General features: G+C 50.1%; 1 protein-coding gene and 1 pseudogene across 1 annotated transcript; one reads left to right on the plus strand and one right to left on the minus strand.

Annotated features, from left to right (window-relative positions):
• Positions 1-1,357: 1,357 nt before the first annotated feature.
• Positions 1,358-6,721, plus strand: LOC133343341 (uncharacterized). The gene is made up of 2 exons (XM_061552870.1): positions 1,358-3,569; positions 5,152-6,721. Exon 1 carries the CDS (start codon positions 2,248-2,250, stop codon positions 3,565-3,567), a length of 1,320 nt encoding a protein of 439 aa, XP_061408854.1. The 5' UTR covers positions 1,358-2,247; the 3' UTR covers positions 3,568-3,569; positions 5,152-6,721.
• LOC133343340 (tripartite motif-containing protein 14-like) lies at positions 6,438-17,255 on the minus strand (annotated as a pseudogene).
• Positions 17,256-17,460: the final 205 nt, after the last annotated feature.

A 17,460-nucleotide genomic window follows, 5' to 3' on the forward strand; every position in this document is an offset into this window, starting at 1 on the left:
CGACTACTCTCGATAATCACGAGAAATGATTGTTGAATCGATCCCCGCAAGGATTTTTGTTATTTCTGAACGGCGGTTGAGAAAAGTGTGGAAAATATAGAATATACACACAACAATCCATAAAACGTTTGTCTTTTGGTTTGATCGCGTACATGTGTGTCGTTCAAGTTCATTTATTAGGCATAGCCCTGTGAGCCATTCAGCTCTTGAATCGGGTGCAACCGCAACAAACAAAAAACAAAAACATGAACAAAAAACATCTTAAAGTGAATATGTGACTAAGTGCAAACAGAAAATTCAAGAAAAGACAGCAAAAATATTGCAGAAAAAACACCGTACACCAACGCTGTGTGCAAAAATCTCAGTGGGATGCAAGTCAAACAACAACAACCACAAGACAGCTTAGATTAAGGCCATCAGTCTAACTCTGTACTACAACAACACAAACATGGCTAAACCAATACACTTTTCGAAATCACCAAAATAAAGCCACCACCCGATACAGCCAATTACAATTAGTAAGGTTTGTCACGTCAACATTTAACGTTGTAAATGTTGTGGCTTGGCTCTCCAACACGGCGGTGGTGCTGTACTAGTATAATACACTATACACTACACTATATACTACTATACACTACACTATACACTACACTACTATACACTACACTACTATACACTACACTATACACTACTATACACTACACTATACACTACACTACTATACACTATACACTACTATACACTACACTACTACTGTATACACTACACTATACACTACACTATACACTACACTACTACTGTATACACTACACTATACACTACTATACACTACACTATACACTACTATACACTACACTATACACTACACTACACACTAGTGCTGTATTAGTGACGAATTGGCCACGTTCTGTTGACGTGACAACCCTTACTAGTTGGCTGTGGCGGGTTTAACGACACATTTATATATCTACGCGATCTAACCCATAAAACGTGTATTATGGATGATATTGGTGGGGAGAAAGCCGACTTACTACGAGATGCTAATCTGAATGTTTAAAAGAAATGCGAAGAATTTGCGGGGAGGGAGGGGGCGAACTTCCGGTGGGAGGGAGGGGGCGTGGTCACGAGCACTCGGCCCCTCCCTCCTCGGCCGCCGCGCCCGCCCCTCAATGAGGGGGGGTGTGGGGGTCAAGGGGGGTGTGGGGGTCAAGGGGGGGGGTGTGGGGGTCAAGGGGGGGGTGTGGGGGTCAAGGGGGGGGTGTGGGGGTCAAGGGGGGGTGTGGGGGTCAAGGGGGGGGGCACCGTCGGGGCCTGCACGCCGCCACGGTGCAAGACGGCAGAGAGAGACAGGCAGAGAGACATGAAACAACTTTTATTGGACAGAGACATTGAGAGAGACAGAGAGACAGGGAGAGAGAGACAGAGAGAGACTTTTGACTTTTACACAACTTTTATTGCCGCCAGCAGCAACAGCACTGGAGGCGATTTCGATTCGAAATACACAAAGTCACCAGCAACACAAATAAAACAAGCCCCGCGCACACCCCCCTCGGGTCCCGCGCACGCTGGCGGCGTGCGCGCCTTTTTGTTTCAGCGAGTTTCCTTTTTGTTTGTTTGACCTTAGGGCGACTGGTGGTGGTTGTTGTTGTTGTCGTCGTCTTCTCTCCACGGAAATCCGAGAGGCGGCGAATCGGCGCCGGGTGCGACGCCTTCCCCGAACGCGCATGGCAGGAGCAGCAGGAGCAGCAGGAGGAGGAGGGCGGCAAGATGCCGACCCCCTCGTCCCCCACGTCTCCCTGCCGCCTGCCCGCCGCCCGGGCCCCCACGCGGGCACCGCAATCCCCGCCGGTGCTGCTGCTGCTCCTCCTGCTGCTCCTGCTGCTGCACCCACCGTGGCTAATCAGTGGGTGTCGTTGCGAGCTTCTCCTCCTCCTCCTCTTTGACGATACTTTCATGCCTTGTCGTTACGGAATGGGGAAGCATTTCTACAACGGTGGTGGTGGGGGAGATGTTAATGTGATGTTCACCGCGTTTTAGGTGCTTTTGAAAACCGCGTTGAACGACTGCACATCGTTGACCCGGCGTGTTAGACAATCGAGTTCCCCGTGCTGCCAGTGACTCGTGGGACGATGCTCTCTCTATCTCTCTACCTCCAGCCGCACCGTTCGCAAGATGAAGTTGTGAACGCATTCATTGTTTTGCCTTTTTGAAACTCGTCCCCCGCCCGACCCCTGACCCCCGTCGACCATGGCCCCGAAGCGCAAGGGAGGCGACAGGGTGGCAAAGAAGCGGGTGAAGCGTGCGAAAAAGATCATGCCCCTGAGTGAAAAGGTCGCTTTGCTGGACCGCCTGGCCCGGGGTGAGAGCGCCGCGTCGGTGGGTCGTCTCTACGGCGTCAACGAGTCGACGGTGCGATACATCAAGAAGAGCGAGGTGGCCATCCGTGCCAGCGTGAGCGAATGTGTGCCCAGGTCCGCGAGAGCGTCGTTCTACACCCGCGACCCGCACATGGAGAAGATGGAGAGGGCCCTGAATCTCTGGATCGAGGATCAGACGCGGATGGGTGTCCCCTTGAGCGGCGTGGATATTCGTGACCGGGCCCTGCGGTTTTACGAGCGCTCGGTGCAAAGTTCTTGCGGCGAGAGCAGCAGCAGCAGCAACAACAGCGGTAAGAAGTCACGCACCCCATTTGCGGCGAGTAAGGGATGGTTCGAAAACTTTAAGAAGCGATATTCGCTACAAAACGTCAAGTTGGTCGGCGAGTCGATGGATACCGTGGCTGATGAAGCGGCTTATCGTGTGTGCCATAAGAAGGTGGTGGACGAGGAGGATGAGGATTGCAAACCCGGACAGGTGTTAGACGTGGACGAGCTGGGCTTGTTTTGGAAGAAGATGCCCACGAGGACGTACATCTCCAAGGAGGAACGCTCGGGATCGAAGGCGCCCAACGACGACGACGGACCGAGCCTCCTCTGCGCCAGCGACGTGCCCGGTTCGCCGTCGTCGCTCCACGGCGACCCGAGTCGGCTTGCCGGGGTGGCCAGGACCGCCGGTGCGGAGGAAGCGCACGAGGATCTGCAAGGTGCTGATCTCGTTGTGCTCATAGAGTCGCGCACCGAGGAGGAGGAGGACCTTAAAGAACGCATCAAGGCAGGCGATGGCGAGAGTGGTGATGATGGGGAAGAGGAGGATTATGCGAGCGGTAAGTCTCGGCTGAATTTGAAAACGCTGGCAGAGATTATGCAACTGGCGTCGGAACTTAAGGACAAAGTGTTCGAGGCGGACCCGCTGGTGGAGCGGAGCGTGCGATTCAAGAGGGAGATGGACGCCGTGTTGGATCCCTACCGGGAGGTTTACAAGGACCTGTGGAGGAAGGCGAAGCGGATGCCAATCGCAAGTTACTTTCAATCGCATTCATCCGCCGTCTGCGACAGCACCACCACCACCATCCTCGGCGAGCCACTGCCCGGCACCTCCAGCTGGACCCAGGATCGCCCCGCTCCTCCCCGGGATCTTCCCGTGATGATCCGCAAGAAGGACTCACGTCACCATCATCATCATCATTAAAGGTAACTTTACATATTAGCCTATTATAATCATCTTCTTGGTTCTTTCGGTAAAGTCACGTAGAAGGGACATAATCAAATAATAAAACATAATAAAATAATTCTCACGGCGTTTTGGCCACAACGCAAGCAGCCATCCTCAGGTGAAGAACAGGTCTGTCGGAAAGACGCTGTCGCACTCATCCGCTGTCTTCCCGACAGACCTGTTCTTCACCTGAGGATGGCTGCTTGCGTTGTGGCCGAAACGTCGTGAGAATTATTTTATTATGTTTTATTATTTCCCTTCTACGTGACTTTACCGAAAGAACCAAGAAGATGAATCCCTGCAGTCACGAAAGCTTTAAATCTAAATTTATTATAATCATGTTATAAACGCGGTTGGCTTCTACGGTGCGAAACATTTTCAACATACATACACGCATACATTTACTCATTGTTGTATTTGCATTATTAATATTGGTTTTGTTCATTATTAATAGGGTTCGTACATATCTTTATGCATGTTTGAACGTTATTTTCCCCCCATAAGCTTTCAGTCGATATTCGCGCCGTTCTCCAGGTCACTTATCTACCGAGAGTGTTGTGGGTTTATTTGTGTGCAGGCCAAGTGTTGCAAACCGTGGCCACGCTGTAGAACGGCGTTCTTCATCGCAAGGCCGCAGGGCCACTAGTGGGCCCTTGGTGGCCTTTAGTGCGGCCAACCCCCCCCCCCCCCCCATCATCCATAATAGAGGTGTTTTTGGATTAGATCGAGTAAGAGGTCGTGAAACCCTACATGTTAAACCCCCCCCCATCATCATCATCGTGATGCTGTCAAGCCCCAATCATTTCAAACGTGTGGCGCCCCCCCCCCACCTACAAAATTCGTGACCGTACCTGTCAACCCCCTATCAGTGCCCTACCTTATTACAGACCAATTCAGACCTTATTGGTCACCCCGTGCCCCTTATACATCTCAACTTTCATCCTACAAAGTCCCATGACAATGGAGAAACACTAACAAATAGACACAAACATCATTATTTTTGCCCGTTATGAAACGGCTGTACGCCGTATGGACCTGAAAATAAAATTTCCCTGTACAAGAATACGGGGTAAACCGTATAGGTTGACATCTATGGGTTGACATCTAAGGGTGATGTCTGATCGGTGAAAGCGTCTCCCCTACCCTCCGAAAATGAGTGAACAACACTTTGCTGTGGAAAGTTGGGGGAGCGGTGGTGCAACGGTTAGCGCGCTGCCCTCCGAACACGGCAAGCCGCGTTCGATTCCAGCTCACGGCCACCAGCACCAATGACGGTCAATCTGAACCGGGTGCTGGGCTGCCTCCTCTAGGTCGACTCGGCCTCAAACGGTTTGCGGTGTGTAAAAACGTCGCCACTGGTGGGGAGACAAAGGCGGCCGGGCGTGGTGGCGGCCGGGCGTGGTGGCGGCGGCCACCCCCTCGTGTGCCACTCGCCAACAGCAACTTGCCTCCCCAACAAGTCTTGTTACATGCTAACAACACGTGTGTGTGTGTTGGGGGGGTGGATTCGTCTTCGTCTTGCGTCTTAATCCCCATCTTGTCGCCGTGTGTGCGATTCAGCTTCAGGGCGGCACGAGACGCCCAGGAACCACGTGACCACCACGAGGGGGCGGGGCGGCAAGAACCACGTGACCACCACGAGGGGGCGGGGCGGCAAGAACCACGTGGAGCCGAGACGGAGGGAGACGCCCACGTGGTGGCACTTGGGAACCACGCGAATGTTTGAAGGCTTTGGACAGTTTTTTTGTATTGTTTGGTGATGTGTTGCGGATGGTTTTCGTTTTTAATTTAGGTCGGCTCCTTCTTAAGCCTGTTTCGCGGCCGGCCATGGGGTTGCAGCCTCCATCCAGCGTTCTGGTGAAACCGTGAAAGAGAAAGTTTTGAATGTGTGCGTGGGGTGGTGTGAAAATTCGGTGACGCGTTGCGGCGACAAGGTTGTCGTTCCAAGTTGTTAACGTGTGGCGATCTCTTTGAGTTGATTCCAACTTTTATTCACCACATCTCTTGCTCTCTTGTTTCCTCTGCCTCTTGGCCGTGTCACGTGAGCGCAAAGATTCACCGCGTCTCAAAATGTTTTCGTTAGTCGCGTCAAGTTATTGATGTTCCTGTGTAATATGAATTGGGCGATTTTCTGCATTTCGATGTTTGGCTAATACCGGTTACATTGCTTTAGCTGTGGGCTGTAACACGAAAACACACTCCACACAGGGGCCATAGGAAACCCACGCGCTTGCTGAGGCATGAGGGTTACCGCTGTGTCTCCCACTTGTAACAAATGCCTTTCTAACACCTTGTTAAGTGTGGCAATGTTATCTCTCAGAGTGGCCCAGATGGCTTGTGATTGACCATTTAATTTTCAAAAACTTAATATATTTTTTTTAAGTAAGATTGATTTAAAACAGAAATGAATATGCAAAGGAACAAAAACATGTTTGGGGGGTCAATTAGTTATGGGGGGGGGGGCTCACAAGACATCTGGACCACCCTGTAGACTTGGTAACCCAAGAGGGGGCGGTTTGGGAGCGCGGATTGATTGAGGGGCCACCAAACCCCCCAAAAACGAAGAGAGCCACTGTCGGGCGTTTGCATCATCGCGAGACCGCGAGAGATGCCGACGGCTTGGGGGGGGGGGGGATGCCTTCGTCCAACAGTGGATAGATTGTGTTTGAATGAAAATGTGTAGGTCTTTCGTACCATGGGTTGAGAGGCAAAGACTGGGACTAGACCGGACCCCTGACGCGGGGGAGGGAGCTTGCGTTATTCCTGAAACCAAATCCTAACCCAATAAATGCGTACCTGTAACGTAACTTGATAAAAAAAAATAGCTAAAGGGCGATTGTCTGAAATGTCGTCCGTTACATTTTTTTTTACTTTTTAATGCCACAGTTATTGACGACCGTGTTGAGTTTGTTATTTTTGCATTTGTACCACCACCAACGCAGCGTCACCGAATGCGTTAAGATTTGCCGCCGATTTCGCTCAACGATACAAGTTTTCACGATGATCGCGATATCGGTTATCCTTTTGTAATTCAATTTCACAATTATATCGTCACGATGGGCTTTGATGTACTTCAAGTATGAATAAAGATGTTTTAACTGTGAATTCAACTGGATTTCACACAACACAAGCCTGCCAAAAGTGTTATCATTGGCACTTTAAAATCCATGACGCCTGTCAGAACATAACATACAATCGACGTGCCGTTAAATTACTTGGCAAAAGATTTACACCACTGATTGATAATAGCTGTTCACATTTTGACCCTAAAGTGTAAATACAATTTTCACTAACCGGGCAAAGAGTTCGCATCCAGAGAAATATAATTGAACCTCTTCCAAGGTTATTCCACAAACTTCCCCATCTATTTCAAGTAAATTATTGCTGCTGAAGCAACGCTACACCAAATTGCAGCAGCACAAGGCACCCACCGCATCAACGATGATAACACATTCTCCCGATTATAAGACGCCTGTCAAAGGCGAATCTGGTCACGCAAACTACTCCCGGTTTACCAGACGCACACCCAATCGTCGGTTTAAAACACGGTGGGAAGGGAACGCCACGGGAGCGAGATGTTACCACCCTCGCATGCACGAGGGCCGTGGGTTCGATCCCTGAACCTGACGTCTGCATATTTTTTAGTTTTCTCCGGGTCCTCCGTTTTCTTTCCCTCCACGTTTCACTGCTATACATTTCCACGTGATTCGCCACTTTCGTTGAGATATCATTTGTGGCCAGGTCGCTTCTCAAAAACATGCTATAAAGCTCAGTGGGCTTTACCTGGTAATAAAATAGGTTATAGGTTGCTAATAAAAAAGGTGGGAAGTGCCAGGCACATGATGTTGATTCGGCCTTTCTGCATTAACGGTTAAATATGTTCGCATTGGGCATGAGATTCACTTGTTTAAAAAAACGTCTGCGTTACAAAAACGATGGAAATGTGCCCTGAAGTAAGTGCATGTTAAAGGAATAGGCACTTGAAACACGCAACATCACGTTGCTTCAAAAGGTATTTGTAGATACGAGGTGCATTACACAATTGCTCATTATACAGAACCTTCAAGGTCATACAGTTCAAACAATGCATACATTTACTCCATAATATATTTTAATTTAGGTTATATTTTATGTAAAAATACAAAACCGCATACCGTGATGACGCCATGTAAGCACTTTTGTTGTTGCATCAGGCGTGGGACGACCCCAGCCACCTGCGCATACCCAGGGTGATTTATACTGGTAGGAACCTCCTGGTTACACCAGCCCACAGGGGATTATTGTGTCCGTCCGTCGTGCAGGGAGGGGCTGGGTGGGGTGAGGGGGCTGGGTGGGGCTGGTCACCCCGTGGTGCCCTTATAAAACTCAATGTTTAACCTACTCACGCCGGCTTGTGCCCGCCCTCAGTCGGGCATATTTGCGGAATACACCACGCCGCCGTTGACCCTGGCCATTGACAGCAACCCAACGTTCCTACCAGCTCCCCCCACGCAGGACAATGTGTTTTTGCGCCGGAGCTGCCCGGGGCCGAGCTCTGGAAAAAAATGTCCCTGCCACTCTCCGCCCTCTGTTGGGTTGTGGTGGAGCGAAGTTGGAGGACGTCGGAAAATATTAAATCATACAGCCCTTACTACCCACACCAACTCCACCTGTGGAGATGCAGCACTCCGGCTTGTACTTTTAAAAAGTGTGGATTATTACAAGCATTCCTACAATAAGTGCGTTTACACGAGTAAATATATTAGAAAGTACGACTAACCTTGGAATATAGCATACAACTATGTACAAATAACTTTTATTACGTTAGAAGACCACTGTATATTGGCATTTTTCAGACGTGTGACCTTCATTATCGCTGCCTGGCTGACCTTTGAAATCATGGTGTCAACAAATTCCCACGTTCACAGTACGTAAGTCTCAAACCATCATCATCACACACAAAATAAACAATTCCATTCATCATTTCACTTCGGAACATTAACCAATCATTCTCTTGCGCATCATCTCAATCAAGCCCGTGGACAGCATCTTGCGACAAAGCTGCGTAAAAACCCCACCAACAGCAACGAGTGACCCGCGGAAACTCGCGACGTTCCAATCACGTTTGGCGACTTCTCAGCGCGTTCGGCAGCGCCGCTTGCAACGTCGACGAGACGACCCCTCAGGGACAGATGACGAGCGTGGTCTTGCCACCGAGCTGGAACGCGGGGTAGAGCGGCTGCGTGAACTTTGCGCGGAAGGTGTACAGCTCGGCCATGCGCTCCGCGTCGATGAAAGTGACCACTCCGGCGCCGTAGTCCAGGAAGACGCCGACGGTGCGTGGCGGCTCGGCCACGACCACCGACTGGTGCTTCTCGTCGTGCCACGCAGCGCACTCGCACTGGGCTTGCGCGAGGCACCACGACGCGCCGTTCAGCCCCAGCAGACTCGAGCCGCTGCTGCCCTTGCGCCCCATGGAGCCGTAGGCGACGCCGATGCGCCACGTGTCCCCGCCGCTCACGGTCGCAGCCCAGTAGCGCTGGCCGCTCGCGAACGCCTGGTGGCACATCACCTGTGGAGGGGGGTAGGGGCACGTGGGCATGGAGTCATGATCGGGTTCATCCTTACCCCATCCAGAAAACAATTGCAGAAATAAAAGCACGGCTCGAATGCGCTTCGGGTGATATGGTTTTTGTGGGGTTGTCACCACGTGTTGTTCGGCACAGTGTTCGACATTTTGCTCCGTTTGCCGGGGATTGAAAAAAATAGCTGCGTGAAATTTACCCCACTGGTATGGAGAACTGGACGCTTCCAGCACGTGCAGTTAAACGGTACTGCCCGAAAATATTGCTGGAGAGCCAAACGGCACCGCTAGAAGTAAAACACGACTGAAACTCGTGCGCCTGTCGCAACCAGGGCACGTCTACAGGAAATACGTCCACCTACACAGCTGTTTTGTCAATTCACGACTGAAATGAGGGCCTCCCCCTACGTCGTGAATGTTGTGCTGGTAATTTGACCGCACTTCACATCAGTCTGCGGCTCGGTCTCGGTGGAAGCCGTGGACGTATGAATGTGGAAACACAACACTTTTGCTGCACTGCCATCTACCGTCCACAGCGTGGCCCAGCAGATAAGGCAAACATGAATCTTGACTTAAAGCTTTCGTGACTGCAGGAATTCATATTCTTTGGGTCTTTCGATAAAGTCACGAAGATATGTACAAAAAAAATAACAAAAAAAGAAAGACAAAAACGAGTTGGAAAATCTTGACTTAAAGCTTTCGTGACTGCAGGAATTCATATTCTTTGGGTCTTTCGGTAACGAAGTTTTATTTTTCTTTGAACCTATCGACGTGACTTTACCGAAAGACCAAAGAATGTGAGTTGGAAATAATTGAATTTATAACAAGAGAGTTGCTTCCCCGTTGTTGCATGGTTAAGGCTCCCGGGGCCGTGCGAGAGACATCACGCTTTTGAGTGGGAAGACGAGCGGGTGGGTACATCCGTGAAAAATAACTTTATAGCTCATCTGATTTTTCCAGTCTAAAATAAAGATTTTGATTCTGGGGGTGTGGTGTGGAGTCTGTCTGATTGGAGCTCAGATCAGCTTTAGAAACATTTAGAATCAACGTTGCATGAGTATTTGGCTGCTATAAATTCCCATGTGATAAGCAACTTCGTTTAAGCTATCATTTGTGGCCAGGTCAAATCTGAAAAAGAGATTTTTAACTCAGTGGGTCTTACCTGGTTTAAAAAACAAAACATTTAGTTTAAATAGCTTTCGCCAATGAGAAACTGGCAGCCAAGATCAGACATTAGGAAGCACGGGCTGCCTGGTGATGGATCATCCCCTTTCCATGTCACTGGTGGTCCCTGGCCTGGCAGGAATTGGCCGCAGGAGCTCGGTGTGGGATGCGTGATTTGCGGTCGCGGCACAGTACCTGGCACCAGTGGTCGAAGCGCTCGGGCCGTTCGGGGTAGGAGAGGCGGCGGGAGCTGGTGGCCGCCATGCGCCCGTCCTGGGACAGCAGGAGGCTGGTGCTCGCCGTGTCGGGGTCGAGTGTCACGAGCTGCCCGTCTGCACGTGCCACAAATGCGTGTCAGCGTCATCGTCAACACGACACTTTTATTCATATTCTTAGGCTTTTCGGTAAAGTCACGTAGGTAAAAAATAAAAATTAATAAAAGTAAAATAAAATAAAAATCACGACGTTTCGGAGGCAACACAAGCTTCCGCCTTCAGGTGGAACGCCTAGTAGTAGGGCATTCGCGAACAATATCATCCATAATATAGGGGTGGGGGGGGGGGTGGGTTAGATCACGTAAATATAAATAAACCTGCCACCATCCGACACAGCCAACTAATAAGGGTTGTCACGTAAACAACATGCCAATTCGTTACTAGTACAACACACCGGTGTGTTGGAGAGCCAAGCCGCAACATTTACAATCGGAGCACGACGTTTCGCCAGTAATTACAACCAGCTTCATCAGGCGACGGCCAGATTTGTGGAGAAGTCTAACTGATGGATGATATTGGTCGCGAAAGCCTACGTGTTAAACTGACTAACCTTCCTTATTGTTATCAGAAATCTTCGTGATACAATTATATTGTGATTCTCATTGCTATCATCATTACGAATAGCCATCAATGAGTTGTCCCTTTCCCCGCACAATTTGATTAGCATGGTGTGACATAAGTTCAACATACATACATCATCACCACCCATGACTATCAATCAAAGTTGTCACCACCATTGCCAATAACTATCATCACCGCCATAAAAAACCATCGTAAGATCATTGTGATTATCACAAAATAACCATCATGTATATCCATCATCACTAATGACCATAATATCCACCACAGTGGCCATCACGTCCGTGCGGACTGCGTGGCGTGCACCGGGCTTACACATGAGCTTGAGGTTGGCGTTTGTGTCCTTGCTGCCATCCAGGGTGCGGATGAGCCTCTCGAGCCAGGCCTTGACGCTGGTCACGGCTGGCGTCTCCACCTGCAGCGTGGGACCTTCATCCATGGGCAGCCCAAACAGCGCTTCCACCCTGCAGACAACAACGGCACACAAGCGCCCCGCTAAGCCACACGTCAAACTCCACGCTCGCCACGGGAGCCATTTCTATCGGGTGGGGGGGGGGGGATGGCCTTGAAGCCACGATAGAGCAAAGAAGAAAAAGAATGGGTGCTACGGTTGTGAGACGTTATGACTCTCGACTGGTGTGCTGGAGGTCGTGGGTTCGATCCCAAACCTGACGTCTGCTGTATATCTGGAGTTTGCGCGTCTCTCTCGCCGCGATCGTGTGGAAATTTCTCCCGGGTCCTCCGGTATTTTACCTCCACATTTAGAAACACGCGTTTAGATGATTTGGCTACTTTAAATTCGCACACATGACGAGTCACTTCGATGAGCTATGACGCGTGGCCAGGTGTCCTCTGAAAAAGAGCTCAGTGGGATTTACCTGGGAACCAAAGAAATTGCTGGCAATTGTCACCGGCCTCGCGGTTCTATCAAGCCAATGATGATAGAGTTTGTTGAAAAATGGTGAAATATACATTTCCTATCTCAGATCCGATTGTCATTCGGTCACCAAGACAAAAGGAGCACAGTCACTTTGGGCAGGAGTTGGTGATGGACTTTCCGTAACGCACAGAGGCCGAGGACTTCTGGTACACGTTTCCGTGTGTTGTTGTTGTTGTTTGAAACTCATGGTTTTGTGCCCTGCACTGTTCGTTTCTGTTACGATTCATTTTCTCGTCATTCACATATCTGATTATAGCCAGCACTGTACACCATGTGAGTGAAAAGGAAGTCATTGACAGCTTACCTCTTCGAAGCAGACGAGTAACCCTGCGAACACGCACACGCCAAATGCAAGGTGTGTCAGGAATACATTTTAACCAGCGTGTAAAGCATTTTAACAGAGGCACGCATGAGCCACAGGGTTACTCTTTCAGATCTTGTTTGAAACATTGATACATTCTGCTTTAAAGCACTGCAGCAGCGGAATTTTTTTTTTAAACAAACACTTGTTATTCCGAAAGTTACCTCCTACCCCGCACCCCAAAGTTAATAGTCACCAACTACTTGCCGTTAATCTTTGGGTGCGTATTAAATTTAAGAATTCAGTTAACGGTAAAAGCAATGGCTACCAATGAGTTGTTAACAAACTGAGGCACATTCTAAAAGTTTAAGTGTATAAGGAATGCGTTGCGAACATTTCAACAACACAGCTCAAACAAATTGTCATCTGTAACTAAACAATGAGCGCTCTCTTTACGGACACACGGACGTAATTGTCCATGTCGAGTGCAATAAACATTGCCAATCGGTGCATTCCGAAATTTAAAAAAGAAACACAATTTATATTCAAAATGTACATGTAAGTATTATTATTCCCACTGTATTTACCCAGGAAAGCCTCAATGGGTCTCAGCTCTTGTTCATTAGGGTCTTGCCAAGTGTTCGCAGTAGGGAGGGGTGCAATGCTGCCGTGCGCAATTCGAAATCGAATAATTTTCAGGCAACGTCGCCACCATTGGGGTGATGCTTGGCCAACGCGAACCAGTTTACACTGCGCGCGCTCAATTTGAACCTGCGCCGTCGAAATTGTCGCCGACACATCCCACGTTTGACCCGTGGACCGCGCACGCGCTTGCACGGCGCGCTGCCCCCGTGGTGCCTGGGAGCAGGAACTATCGACGGAACACTATTTCGACAGCGGCTGCGTTACACGTGGCGCGTCTCCCCGTGCCGCCACATTCACCTGCATGAAGGCGAGCGCGTCGCCCATGGCCCCCTGCGCGTTGAGCTGCTCCTCCGCCTCCCGCAGCGCCACGAGCTGCTGCTCGAGCTGCGCCATGCGGTCGTTGGCGAGCGCCAGCAGCCGGCTCTGCTCCATCTCGATGGTGATGACGGCCGCCCGCTCGCGCTCGTCCAGAGCTCGGCGCGCCCGCCCAAAGCGGTCTACCACCTCCAGCTTCAGGGACACGCACGAACCCTGCAAGCGCGCACGCGACGGGCGTCAGTTCTGATCCCGACAAAATTAAAACCGTGCTGACTTGTTCAGAAAATCCACACGATCGGTGAATCGGTGAGACACCTTTGGGAATGTGCACGTCTGCCAGGGGGCATTCTCCTAATTCGTTGCAATGCACTGCGGAGCATTTGGTTTTGACAATGGCCTCATGCGCTTTCGAGATAGTGTGTTAATAATGTCAAGGAAGTAAAGGTGCAGCCGTGCAATTGCTGGGCTTGCGCCGCTACTGGTGTAAGGACCTCTGCTACAACGATCTCTAGAGAGCCCCCTCGAGAGGGTACTTTGGCCTACTCTTCCACGCTGGTCAGACCATTGAAGTGGTTGGAGTACCCGCACATTATCTCACCACACGCGATCTGTTGATTCACGAATTGTGGTACACAAATGTGTACAGGTGGATGGACACAGTTGGGCGGATTTAATCGGCTTGCCCCGTTGATTCAACTCCTGTGCGGGGAGGTCAAATCGAACTGGCGACTTTGCCGGTCAACATCGATATTTGAGAAGCAAAGGCAGGTGGATACCATCCCGGCCACACCGTCCCCTAGTCTGCTGCATTGATCTTCATATTTGGTTGTTAAAAGAAATGCAATAATCTATACAGGGATTTTTGTAGCTGTGTGCATAGCAGGATGATACTTTCCAATTTATAAACAAAGTGGTGGCAAGCTTTGTGTTATCTTCGTCCACTGGTATCCTGTACGCTCAACTAAATGTCCAATATTTAACACTATTAATATATCTGCGCTGAGCATATGACATTACTTGCTATCATAATAATGATAATGTAACACATTTATTTCAATAAATCAGTGACTACGAATGTGTGAGTAGAACTCACCATAATATCTTTGGTGGCTATTTCATATTCGATTTTGCTCTTGGACACCGTCATTTGTTTGACTTTAAGCTTTTGTCTCTTCTGCTTTAGGTCCATCTGTATGCAAATAAAAACAAGACACACGTGTGAATACTCATCGAGTGTTGGATTGTGGTTGTCCCGTTCAAAAACAGGCATGAAGGTATAGTAGTAGGAGGTTATATAGGCGACATTGTATTTTCATAACAAGGAATGGAATTTTTCGATTTAAAGCTTTCGTGACTGCAGGGATTCATCTTCTTGGTTCTTTCGGTAAAGTCACGTAGTAGGGAAGTAATAAAATAATAAAAATAATGTTTTATTTAATAAAAATAATGTTTTACTTTTTATTATTTTATTACTTCCCTACTACGTGACTTTACCGAAAGAACCAAGAAGAAAAAAAGGAATGGAATATCTATCGATCTATATGAACACATACATTTGACAAAATGCTAACATAGGAAACCATTGTACGAATATCAAAACGTTCATATATAGGGGAGCCGCAGGTGGCAACATGTTAACAGCCTCGCCCGGTATACAGGACGTCGTGGGTTCGATCCCGACCCCTGGACGCCTGTATATTTGGAGTTTGCGTGTTCTCCCCGTGGTCATGTGGATTTTTCTCCGGGTCTTCCGGGTTTTCCCTCCACATTTAGAAACGTGCATTTAAAGTATTTGTCTGCTCTATTTTTCCACGTGATAAGCCACTTCTGGTTGGGCTGTCATTTCTGGCCTAGGTCACTTCTAGAAAAGAGCTGTATATCTCAGTGGGCCTTACCATACCTGATGGAATAAAATTGTTTTAGTTAATATGGGGAAAAGATCTGCTTCGAGTGTGATGTTACACACGGCCAGAGGGGGAGGGGCTTGCTTACGGTGTAGTATATGCCGACAACTCGAAATATGTCATTGCCCCCCCCCTCCCCACAAACGTATCTGGACAGTGATTTAAAATGTGCACGGACTTTTTGTTCATTAAATTCAGATATGTTTTGCTCTTTTGTGGCTTGAAAGCTCATCCATCAACAGACATGCCGTGAGGCTTTCATGTGATGTAACTCGTAAATTGTGCAATACCTCGGACGTTGCTGAAATTACACGTAAGCAGCAGCTAACCCAAGAAAAGAAAATCGCCAGCAGCATGTGGCCTTTAAGTCATTTGGCTGACACATTCATGCAAATGGAACGAACAACCGTGCGGTTTTTTTCTCTCTCCAAAATTCTGCAGGTGTCAAGTCTCCTGCATTGAACCGAGTGGCTTTGGCGGTTCATCTCCCACAAAGGCAACAGACAGCAAAAAAATGTGGCTCTTAAATTGTTCTGCATAGCCCACATCAGCCCGAGTGCAAATCAACATTGGAGAGGAAATGTGCAAAGCCCTTATGTCATTCCACTGCCAGATGAGGGCTTCACCACGCCTATATGGGTTGTGGGGATTCTTTTTTTTCCATACTTCACCACACTGGTCAGTGTAGATTGTCGAAGGCACTGAGTTCGAATTGAACGGCTCTCATGATCCCATGTCACCGTGTATGCGTGGTCAAAAATGTAACGCCTCTAATGGTGCACAGTCGCATTCACTCTCTAGTCAATATAGATTTTCAAAACAGGCTTTCGCGGCCAATATTCATAACAAAGGTTTTTTTGGGGGGTCATATCGCGTAAATGCGTCGTTAACCCCCCACCCTCCGACACAGCCATTTGTTCAGGTTTGTCACGTAAACAATGCGTGCCAATCCGTGACTACTTCAGCACACCGGTGTGTCGGAGAGTAAACCCACAACATTTACAATGTGAGCACGACGTCTCCGCTGGTCATTGCAGCAGCGAAACCCTTTACTATGAATTTTCAACTGTGTTTGCCCCGTAAAAAACCTGTCCAACTAAACAATAAAATGTCGCGTTGTTCAACGCCCCCTCCTCCTCCCCCATCCCATCTCTCACCTGCGCTCCCCCGACCGCCAGCTGCAGCTCCTCGACCACGTGTCCTTGGCAGAGGCCGTCGTTGACGCACGCCGCGCACACGCACGCCAGGTCCGAGCGGCAGAAGAACTCCAGGGGCCGCCCGTGCCGCCCGCACACCCCTAGCGCACCGCGCGCACCGCCGCCTCCTCCTCCTCCGCCCCCCCGCCACCGCCGCGGGCAGCTCCAGCAGCCGGTGCTTGGCGCGTAAACGCCGCCGTCTCGTCGTGCATGCGCAGGTGCTCGCCGCAGAACGACACCTCGCAGGTGAGGCACGCCTTGGCCGCCGGCACGCGCGACATCGTGCACAGACCGCAGAGGGAGGAGAGCGCGGGCGGGGAGGAGCGCGTCGGGTCGGCCGAGATGAACGCGAGGGCGTCGGCGGCGCGGAACGGGCACCGCTGACCGAGCTGCGCAATGACGCTCGCCAGAGGGGTGCTCGTCTGGAGCGCGGGGCGCTTGTGGAACACGTGGCGGCACTGCGGGCAGTCGCAGCCGCTCCGCGAGCAGTTCACCCTCCAGTGCGTCTCGATGCACGAGCGGCAGAAGCTGTGGCCGCACGGCAGCGTGCAGGGCGTGATGAACATGTCCAGGCACACGGAGCACGTGCACTCCTCGCGGAGACCACTGCCGAAGCTCGACTGGAGGCGCACCGCCATGGGGAGGCTGCGCACGGCTGCAGGTGATGTGGTGCGCTTGACACGGCTGGCGATGCTGTGATGCGCTTGACAAGGCTGGCGATGCTGTGATGCGCTTGACAAGGCTGGAGATGCTGTGATGCGCTTGACACGGCTGGAGATGATGTGGTGCACTTGACACGGCTGGAGATGCTGTGATGCGCTTGACAAGGCTGGCGATGCTGTGATGCGCTTGACACGGCTGGCGATGATGTGGTGCGTTTGACACGGCTGGCGATGCTGTGGTGCGCTTGACACGGCTGGCGATGATGTGGTGCGCTTGACACGGCTGGCGATGCTGTGGGAAGAGCTGCGAAAGCTGTGCAGT

The sequence above is a fragment of the Lethenteron reissneri genome, chromosome 17 (genome assembly GCF_015708825.2).
Source record: "Lethenteron reissneri isolate LAM-NWPU_2019-01 chromosome 17, ASM1570882v1, whole genome shotgun sequence".
NCBI classification, from domain to species: Eukaryota; Metazoa; Chordata; class Hyperoartia; order Petromyzontiformes; family Petromyzontidae; genus Lethenteron; species Lethenteron reissneri.